This window comes from Tyto alba, unplaced genomic scaffold (assembly GCF_018691265.1).
Source record: "Tyto alba isolate M040663 unplaced genomic scaffold, T.alba_DEE_v4.0 Super-Scaffold_41, whole genome shotgun sequence".
NCBI lineage: Eukaryota > Metazoa > Chordata > Aves > Strigiformes > Tytonidae > Tyto > Tyto alba.
In genome coordinates this window covers 11,771,781-11,782,450 of record NW_024881317.1, presented here as the reverse complement: position 1 = coordinate 11,782,450, position 10,670 = coordinate 11,771,781, and the positions used below count along the sequence as shown (strand labels likewise).

The 10,670-nt window shown below is 41.5% G+C and overlaps 1 protein-coding gene across 7 annotated transcripts; it reads left to right on the top strand.

Annotated features, from left to right (window-relative positions):
* Positions 1 to 4,276: 4,276 nt before the first annotated feature.
* On the top strand, positions 4,277 to 10,670 carry BLOC1S6 (biogenesis of lysosomal organelles complex 1 subunit 6). Of its 7 annotated transcripts, none has more exons than XR_006166620.1 (6): positions 4,287 to 4,571; positions 5,330 to 5,474; positions 6,562 to 6,649; positions 7,263 to 7,349; positions 8,108 to 8,365; positions 9,486 to 10,670. XR_006166620.1 is itself a non-coding variant. In XM_042804280.1 (5 exons), the coding sequence occupies exons 1-5, from the start codon at positions 4,490 to 4,492 to the stop codon at positions 8,225 to 8,227; spliced, it is 522 nt and encodes a 173-aa protein (XP_042660214.1). In that variant the 5' UTR covers positions 4,287 to 4,489; the 3' UTR covers positions 8,228 to 9,126. The 7 variants fall into 7 exon arrangements, 2 of the variants coding, with proteins under 2 accessions (XP_042660215.1, XP_042660214.1); XR_006166619.1 differs by having other exon boundaries at positions 8,108 to 8,447; XR_006166618.1 differs by having other exon boundaries at positions 8,108 to 8,869.

Below are 10,670 nucleotides of genomic sequence, written 5' to 3'. Positions count from 1 at the left end.
CCAGCCTTTGGGGTCTTCTGGAGGAGGACATTCCCCTTTTATCAATCTTTTAGCTCTTCTTCAAGGGTACAGCCATTAGTAAGGCCTGCATTGTTTATACAAAGTATCAAGCTTATACAATAGCCAATGTTTAGCCGTTCTCCTTAGAAGATCAGTGCAGTACATTCAATCCTAAATTAAAGTGTCACTGTAGTTTAGGAATGAACCCGAACATACGGTTTTACTCAGTCTACAAAGGCACGGTTCTTTACACCGTTTCCAGTAACTCCCGTTAGAGCAGTGTCCTGTTGTGGGCGGTCACATGTGCCTTTCAGAACATTCCTTAAAGGATGTAGGGAGAAACAAACCTCAGAGGCCCTGCTGTTGTATAATTCCTTTCATAACCATACTCTAACTTAAAAGTAATTAGATTTTTGCCTTTATTAATTCTGTTGAGAGGTTATTCACCCTCCTTGCTGGTCTGAGTACTAGAAATTTTCTTCCAATTTTCAGCCTACACAAACTCAGGGCCAGTTTGTACCCACGACCAAATTTTGTTACTGCGTCAGTCAGTTCCCTAAAACATAAATGTTTGTGGAAAACAAGTCTGCCTGAAGGAAAGTACATATCCTGTTTTTTGACCTGGTTGAAGGAAGTTGCCAAGTAAAGACCGGAGAGTTGTATAAAACTGCAAGGTTTTGGAGAAAGGCACTCCTATTCTGGCCCAGGGCTGATAGCAGATTCTGGCATGCATCGGGGCAGCACTGTGGGATGTGGAGCAAGCCCCTTCTTGGAACAGGCCCTGCAGGAGGGGAATCTTGTACAGTAAACTGTCCTTGGGTGGAGATTGCTTATTGTTGTTCTCTGTAATGATGTCCAAAAATAAACAGTATTATGCTTTGTCTGAGCTCCCTTGTTACTTTATAATGTGACCATCTTCCTGAGCATGCAATCTCAAATTATTCTTCCTCGGGTGGCTAAAGAGGTGTCATCCCCAGCCCTCACCCACCTCGTAACTCCCCCAGCAGGGTTACTAGAACAATTAGCTTGCAGCCAGACAATGAGCTGGGTCCCTAAAATGGGCCAGAATTAAGAAATACATACTGGAAGGGGTTGGGATATATTTGTAAGTGTAACTGAGACTGCTTCTGAGATCACAAATTGCATACTTGTCCATATGACAGCTGAGGGGGCAGCGAACAGTGTGGGACTTGGAAGGAGCTGTGGAGGCTGGGAACCTGTTAAGCCAGCCTTGCTGCCGGGGGAAGCCTCCCAGCTGTGTGCCAGTTCAGCCATTCCAAAGGGTTTTGTTCTCCTCTCCGACTGATTTAACTCACTCTGTGTTTCACCAGTTCCTTCTCTTGTACCAGCACAAGTGAGCAAGGGCACACAGGTGTGAATGACAAGCCAGGTAGGAGCCACCAAAACAACTGCTTGTAAAACTGTCTTAAATTGTCGGGCCTTGCGTTGGGGGATTGGGAGCCTATTCCTATGGGCTCATCCTCCATTCTGCTACCCCGTCAACAGGAACAGAAACTTCCAGCACTGAAGAAGGGTAGTTAGTTGGGGGGACTTAACACCACAAACCATTGCACCAAGGTTTGGCAGCTTGCCTTTTACTGAATAACTAGGACCAGATTTTTCTGAAGTGTTGTCAAGAACCAAGTCATACATTGTCAAGATGAACTTCCATGGAACAGAGCCTTTTGTAACTCCATTTCTTTATTATGACAGCCAAGGCTGTACTGTCTCTGTAGTCTACTTCATAAGGACAGAGAGTCTTTAAGAAGTGACCTATTCATGTGATATATTTCCTTTTCATACTGCCATCCTTGAAGTCACACAGTGCTTTCAGAGCTGATGGTTTAAAACATACTATTTGCAATACAATTCAAAGTATAACTTAGCTCCATTTTTACTCAGATTTCCAGTGGGGTGGGGGGGAGTGGGGGACGGATGACCACGGACGGACTGTCCCTAGACTTACTATATATATGTAACTGCTTAAATCAGTTACAATAAAATCCAGAATGTAGGTGACAGTGTTACATTAAAAGTTCCTGAACACAGTTGCCACCATGTAAAATTTAAAGGAAACATAATTATTTGCTGTTACAGTGTCACACAGGCATTTTGTCTCACCAGTAGTTCAACATTTAACAGCTTTCCCACCTATGAGCCTGCAGTCTTGCTGGGAGCGTAAGACCTCAGCAAGAGGGATAGAAAGTTGTGTACAAACTTCCAACAAGCCTCTGAAGATAGAAAGTAAGTGATGAATTGCTGTAGGGTTAGGAGTTGCAAATAAATGCAGGAATACAGCAGAGGGCTGGAGGAGGAGAGAAAGAAAGGAAGCATGCAAGGATATTAAATAGGGATTCACAAATATTGCTGCCCATGGATGGGTAGAAGAGCCATCAGCTAAAGAGCCTAGGCTCTTCACATAAAGCCTCCTTTGGGTAGCTCTGCTGCTGTGTAGGGACTACAAATCCAATTCAGCTAATTATATAGAGATGTCCTCAGCATGATTTTCATTCTGATTAATTAAAGCGGCTTCATTGTATGGCTCTGTGGGTTACAGAGCTTATTATTGCATGGTATCTTATTTTAGACAACAATGGTAACGTTAGTGCTGATTTTGGACAAGTCCTTTACATTTTTAGACCAGCAGGTAACTGTGCTTTTTGTTAGTTTAACCAAATGTTTGCATTCCTTATTATAGGGTTAACTTCCTTTTCAAACATATTTTTATCTTAGAATAAAACCTTACCTAATCCTTCACAGGATAATGCACTTGGGGAGTAGTTACTGTGAAACAAAGAACATTTTGTAGACAAAAAGGAACAAGAGAGGCTTTCTGTCAATCTCTTTTTCGGACCATTTGGGTTGATAAATAGTTAAATTTTCACTTGCCTTGAAAAACAGATACCAATTTATATTCCAGTCCTTAGTCTATTTCTGCAAGACGTGGGAGGGCCTGGAACAGGCAAAGCAGGAGCACAAATCTGAAACTCCCACATCTCAAGTGAGACTATTTCAGAGTGATTATTGCACTTGTTCTTACTAGAAATTCCATCTGGAAGCTGAGAAGTCTTTCCCAGTGAAACTTTCAAAAAAAATTTAATTTTTTCCCACTGAAAGAAAATTTAAGTAAAATTGCTAGCCAGTTGAAATTGAGAATTTGATCTGAGTCTGTTTAAGTTAATTGACAAGTTCCTGCTGTTGCAGTCCGGCTTCAGACCAGGCCTTTGATACTTCTTTTTTAAAGCAAAAGCAGGAAAAGAAAGAAAGACAGGTGAGTTTTTAATCTGATGAGAGAATAGTGACATAATTGTGATCCATAGTTAATTAGAACATACATATGAAGAAAAATATAAATGAATTTGCAACAGTCTTGTCATTAAAAATGTCAATTTTAAGGATCACGTATCATCTCAAAAGTCCATTTGTTGCCTTGATCTGTTTCTGGAAAGCATTAGTGGGACTATCTGAATGTAATTTAATCTTGAAAACTTGGGGGTTTATGGAAATACGTCATTCAAACACTTTCTGGGTGATTCCTTCATTAGTTTTTTTCCATGGTTGTGTCTGCCTTTCCTGATAAGACCTTTATAGATAAAAGAGAAAAAAAAATATAAATCCTACCATACAAGTGATTTTTCATTGAAAAATTTAAAAAATTATATACTTGGAAATTATTATTATCCATACAGACTGTTGGGGGAGATGCAGACACAGGTACGTGCACCAAAAGTAGCTCTCAGAATTTTATTTCCTAAGGAGGAGTCGTGAATACTCCGCACAGTTTCTGGAGAATAACATCAAAATGTATTAAATACAGGAGAAAATACATCCTCAAGAAAGACCAGTGATTTTACTTGGGTTTTTCCCTCGGAAGGAGACCTCAGGGGACTGTGCTGTGCGCGCTTCTGCCTGAACGCCGTTACCCCCCCGCAACGCGAACTCGCGGGCCACGGCTGACCCACGGCTGACTCCCCGGGGAGCCGGGTTCTGCGGAGAGCTGCGAGCCGCCCGCCCGCCCGTCCGTCCGTCGGTCGGTCGGTCCGTCTGTCCGTCCACAGGCCGAGGGCGCCGCTCCCGGGGGCGGCTCAGGGAGCCCCGGGGCGCCCGGGTGAACAAACCTCACCTGGCGTCCGCGGCCGAGCCCCGCTCCGCGCCCGGTACCTCGGCCCCCCGGCACCGGCGGCTCCTCCCGCGGCAGCTCCGGGCCGTCCTCAGCCCGCCGAGGCGGGGGCGGGACCCGCGGCCGCCACCGCCCACACCCACGGGCGGCCGGGGCTCCCAACGTCAGTCAGACGTCATTTCCGCGCCCGGAGCGGCGGCTCCGCTCTCTGGGGGGGCGCCGGGCCTGGGGGAAAGGCGGCGGCGGCGGCAGCCGCGGGGGGGCGAGGGAGGCCGGCCGGATCCCCCCGCGCCCCCGCCGCGGTGCCGGCCTCAGCCCGGGCGGCCTCCTGCCCGGCCAGAGAGCGGGGCGGCGCGGACAGCGGCAGCCATGAGCGTGGCGGAGCGGCCTGAGGGGAAGGAGGAGGAGGAGGAGGAGGAGGCGGCGGCGGGCGGCCCCGGGCGCTCGCTGGGTGCGTGAGGGGCGGAGGCGGCGGGGAGTCCGGCGGGGACGGCGCTGGGTCAGAGCCGAGGCCCCGCGGGGAGCGCGGCTCCGGCAGCATCGCTCGGCCCGGGGGCGGCCGGGGGCCGCCCTGGCTGCGCGCCGAGGCCCGCTGCCCGGCCCCGCCGTCCGTGGCTCCCATGCGGTGTCGCCGGTAAAGTTGACTGTCCACCGAGAGCTCTGCAGGCTATAAAGAATCAGAGGTTGCCCGTACAAAATTGACAGTAACTGTTGCCTAACTCTTGGAGTTCAGCGTGTGGTGTCTTAAGGAGGTCTTCGTATGTCTTGAGTGACAGGCTAAGACCTTTATTTGGTGGGCCTAGGGTCATTCTCTAACTTTGAAAGCAAAGAGTGTGGGGGCGTGTTAATGTTTAGGTATTCATGTATAGCCAGAACAACTGATACTACCTCTTTTTTTTCCTCAGTAGACTCGAGGACTCTGAATTTTTTTTATTAGAAGTTTTTGGAATACTCTATTTCCATCTTTCTGTTCTGCTGGTGTTCAGATAAAACTGTTCGCTGGGAAGCTCATGATAAAGGGTAGGGGATAAGGGAGGGGTAAAGAGGGGGAAGAAAAAGGTAGCACAGCTTCGTTGGTAAAGTGCAAAGAATTATAACTTCAGTGTTGAAATGCTTTTTAATTTTTAAATGGGAAAATACAGTTGCTCAGGATGAAACTTGAAGTGTGTGCTGCCCAGTCACATTCAACCTTGCTATTCTTTGGTGTAGGCCCTAGTGATGCATCTCCAGATGAAGGAGTAGTAGAAGATCTGCCTTTAATAGATGAGAAAGCTGTGGATCAGCTAACTGAAGGATTGATTTCTCATTATCTGCCTGATCTTCAGCGATCAAAATCAGCACTACAGGAACTTACGTAAGCAGATTTTTAAAACCAGCTTCTTATGTGTGCATATCTTGTTTGCTACTTTTTTTCAATATAATGTTCTAGCTATCTTTAACTGGAATATAGTATATTGTAGCGTTTTTGTGTTCTGACTATAGCATCCTGAGTAGTTAAGGGATTTGCAGGAGTACTGGGGGATGTATAAGCTGCAAAGTAGCCTATCAGAACATTGACTGAAGAATGTGGAATGCTAGAACACTAAAATCCCCTAAGCCAGGTATAGCAGAGGACATGTAGATTTCTTAAATGCTTATTCCCTTCATTAGTGGAAAGTCTGATGAAAGCTGGATTTATTTGCTTGCAGAGATGCAGTTCATATTCAGGACACCTTGTAGTGTGGCATATTGTTTATTGTCCAGTCTCTAAACTGTGTTGCAAAGGATACACTTTAAAAGTATAAATAAGGAGTTAACCAGATAAGAATTCTTTGTACATTGGCATCTCACTGATAACGGATAATAGCTTATTTGAAATGTGGGCTGGATCTGCCATGGATACAGAGATACTGGAAGGGGCTTTACCCAGATCCATCTCAGGTTTTGCAGGGTACAGCAGTTTGGGTTTCACGATGCATGATGCGGTTATGCTGCTGCCAAGGGCAGCCTGTGTCTGGAAAGACTTTAGCTGATTTGCGTGGGATGGAGGATCCTTAATAAGCACCAAGGATCCATGCAAGCTCTATACAGAAATAACTTAGCCCTGCAGCATGACGCAGAGGCACCCAAGTGGAAAGTCAAGAGCAAATTGTTTTTCCCTTCATTCAGCCTGGGTTGTTTACTCGCTGCAGCCTTCAGAGTGCCTGTTCAGGGGTTTTGGACATTGATCCTGGATAGCCATGCTGTATGATGCCAGCTGAATTTGTGTGTGTTCAGCTGGGGTTTTTCTAAAACCATTTACTCGTGTCTCTATTGAAATCACCTAGCAATGCATAAAAGTAGTCTGATATTGGGAAGCATGTATTTGCATTGTTATGATCAAAAGTAGTATTTCTTTAAAGGGCTGGTTGAAAAGCATACGTGCTGCTTTACTTTGGTTTTATGCATCATTTTTGTTTCAGACAGAACCAAGTGGTATTACTAGAAACATTGGAACAAGAAATTTCAAAATTCAAAGAGTGTAACTCCATTCTTGATATCAATGCTTTGGTAAGTACTACTAATGCTTTTCTAAATCTCTGTTAATGCGGATTTTCTTGCTGAAACATTAGTAGCAACTTGTGTATTTCCCTTCTTCTTAATGACCTACAGGAAGAGAACCAACCCGTCCAGATATTTGGGACAAATTGTTTCTGGAGAGGGTGTGGAACCAGTATATTTGTCTTAAATAGGAAGGGCACTGGGAAGAAAAGCAGACTCAGTCAGCCAGTGGTAGTAAGTCTAGTTGTTCAAAACCAGTAGCTGAAGCAAATGTATGCCATTTTTCAGTAGGACTGAGGATCCAGTGTGAGCTCTGTGCACCTCTCCAGACTAGCAGGAAGGGTACATGAAACACTGATATATAGTGCATAAAATGGTAATACTTTTACTCTGTTTAACAAATCTTAATTCAGTGGATTACTGGGTGTATCTGTTGATATATGGTAGTTCTCTGTATTCATACATGTAATATGTCAACTTCATATTTGAGCTTGCACGTGTTTAATCCATTACCAAACTGCTATGGTAATTGCTGTGGTTTTGATTGCTGTTTTGCTATGTAGCTTTATAAAACAACTATTCCAACTTGACAGTCACTGCTTTAATGGTTATGGTTTTTAAGTTTTCAGAAGCTAAACATTATCACAACAAGTTAGTGAATATTAGAAATGAAATGATGATGCTCCATGAGAAGACATCAAAGTTAAAAGTGAGTGGCATAAGTATTTTTACTTTCCAACATAGATATTTAATTACATATTATTGACTTCCAGCTTTTATTTTGCATGCATGCTAAAAGTTCCGATTAAAATACAATCTTCAGTCCTTATCTTAAATGGATGTTTTCAGTAGCACCAAGCCATGTATGTTCTTAAACTTTCACTTACTCCTACCTGTGCTTAAGCAACATATGCATCTGAACTACTAGTAAATCTGTGTCATCATCATGTTTAGGTGGTATAAGAATCATGCTTTGTTCTGTCGTGTAATCCACTCCATTCCAACTATTTCTCTTTGTTGTTTCAGTTTCTATGCCTTTTTATTGAAAACTAGATTGTCATAAATGTAAGAATTTCTATTTAATGTAATATTGACAGTGGCATAAGTTCACTGACTTCGTGTCAGTCTCTGTTACATTCTGGTAAGATGAGTCCTTGAGTATGTTCAGCAAAAGGATTTTCTCTTGGAGACAATAAATTACACAGTACGCACCTTGCCTTACGCTCTTAGTGAGACTGAAGGGAATCTGGTTTGTATTTCCCCTGTGCAGACACAGACTTGCCACTTCTGAACAGTAAGATGGAAGTGGGAGGGAGGAAGGAAAAATGAACAGTCTATGCAACATTCAGTCATAAGCAGTGTGGATTGAAGAAGATGATGTTGAGAGAATGGGAGGGATTTTGTTTGTAGATCCAATTTAAATACAGCTATGAAACTTACAATTATTTTCTTGTCTTTTCTGTTTAGAAAAGAGCACTTAAGCTGCAACAAAAGAGGCAGAAGGAAGAACTAGAACGAGAACAGCAACGTGAGAAGGAACTTGAAAGAGAGAAGCAGCTAACAGCAAAACCTGCTAGGAGAACGTGAAAGCAGAGCATGCAACAACTTGCCTGAATTAATCATTTCTGCATTCTCTGGAATTAAGGCAGACTTTGCTTAAACTGGGTTATAGCTGTTACTAGCAACAGTCTATGATAATATAAATTCCAGAATAGTAATAAAAGGGTTGGTAACATTCAAATTTTTTAATTTCAGTCATTCAAGTTGCCTTCTTTTGTAATTCTATGCAGTTTGATATTATTATAATGTAAGTTCTTTCTTTTATGTATATATATATATATGTATGTATATAGGAGAACTTAGGCATCACAGTTTTAAATACCTATCAATTTTTTCATCTATTCTTTTGCTGTTTAGATTTCTGAGCGATATTTGGTGACTGGTATACATGGTATTCAGACAAAATACAGAATACTAGTTCCAAGCTGTGTTCTCATCACCGGACTTTAGTGGCCACCTATTTCATTGAAACTGCTTTGATTCAGGCAGTTGGGATCTCTCTTTGATGCCCTGGTTCATAAACACTGACTTTTTGTTTAACCTTACTTTGGTCCATCTCTAATGAACTGAAGAAACTTTCAGTGTATTTGCCTGAAAGATCACTTTATTGCAGCAGTCTTATTTTTTTGTCATCAAGTAACTTAAGACCAGCTTCAAAGTAACTTATGAGTAAGTTCCCAGCTGAATTGTTTGGGGGGTGGGAAGCAGAACACAAGATTCTGAAAATTGGTGTGTCCACAATGCCAATATTAGTGAGTTTGTGCTTCCACAAACATTCGGTTGAAGCAGGGAACTGTTGCTTCTATTTTGTGTGGCAAAACACATCCAAAACTAAACAGTTTCTACTTCATGTGAGATTCAGTGACCTGCAGGAAAAACTACTGTATTTAATTTTTTTCCTTAATAAATTATTCATTTGCACTTTGGGACTATGTAAGAGAATTTCTGTTACGCTGTCCTCAGCAAATTGATGATTGTTGTTAGTGTATACTGATGATAAATGTGGAATGGAGGTTGATATCCATTTCTTTGAATGTAATTGGTTTCGTACAGCACTTGGTATGAACTCTGATTCAAATGAATGTGGTGTCTAGACTGGTAAAAGAGCTTTAAACTATTTGTTCGTACAGCCTAACAAACTAGTTATTTTATATATGTGTTATTTTTTAAGCAATAACGGAAGTGGTGTGTTTTGAAGTAAGATGAAGGGTAAACTCTGTAAAATTTTCCATAAAATAGGTATGATAAGGTATCAGAGTAAATTTTACCTTTTCTTCCATTTTAGATGATTTACACAGCATACACCTGCCTGGACTCTTCTGTATTGTAATTTTCTGAACTCCTGATTTCCTGTTCTTAATATTTGTCAACATTTTCTGTGAAAGACATACTCTAATGAGTAACCATCCAACACACGAGGTAAACTGGGATGATGTTTTGGGACAAGGAAAACAAACTACATATAGTCTAAAGAGACACTGAAATGCTGTTACTGAAGCAGTAATAGATTAAAATTTTCCACATGTATTTTTCCTTTAAGCTGACTTGTGTCTATTAATTGCTAGTGGATTGTTGACCTGTGCTGTGGTTTGTATGTATTTCTAAGAGGAATGTAAAGAATTTCCACAGTCCATATTTGGAGTAGAATGTACATAACTAAATATTGTTTAAGTATTTTATTTTGTAATGTAATTCCAAAATTTGTTTCTGGGAATTTAAACAGTTTTTATTAAAGTATAACATGAAACTAAATGCCTTGGTATGCAAATTGGGATTAAATTCCTGTGGTGTTTCTTGATTTGTGTTCCCTCACCTAGAATCCAGTTCAGTGTTTCAAGTTGTGATCTCTTTTCTGTCAAGAACTGTGGGGTTTTGGTTTTGTGTTTTTTGTTTCAAAAATCATGGCTAGTTTTTCTTGAAAATGCAGAATTCTAAGCATAGAAATAGTTGCTTTTGCAATTGCATACTTCAGTGTTTCTTTGGAATAATTTCTGATCAAAGGAATAAAAGCTTGCGGTGCTTGCCTGAGGAATCACATACACATACACAAAAATGTAGTTGATAACTTTTCCCACAGAGATGTAGTAAAAACTGTTTTTGTTATGAATAAGGAACTTAATTTTACTAAAGAACCTTTCTGTAATAAAGGGGAAAAAACAAATTAACGTACATAAGGGGAAGTTTGGTCAGTTTACATAACTTTATTATTGACCTCTTAAATTATTTCATTCAAAACTACAATTCATTATCTCCATAGGGTGTTTTTCCTCCGAATACTTCTCTTGTGTCTGACTGCATAAAAAGTAAATGCTGCTCTGCATTAGTTTAATGATTCTGGCATCTAAAATTGTATGCTTGCATTAATATGCACAGCTAGAATGAGTAATTATAGTACTGTATACATTTAGTCTTGCCTGATTTTATAAAAAAATTTCTTATCAAGTAGATAAATGTGGTGGTGGTAAACATT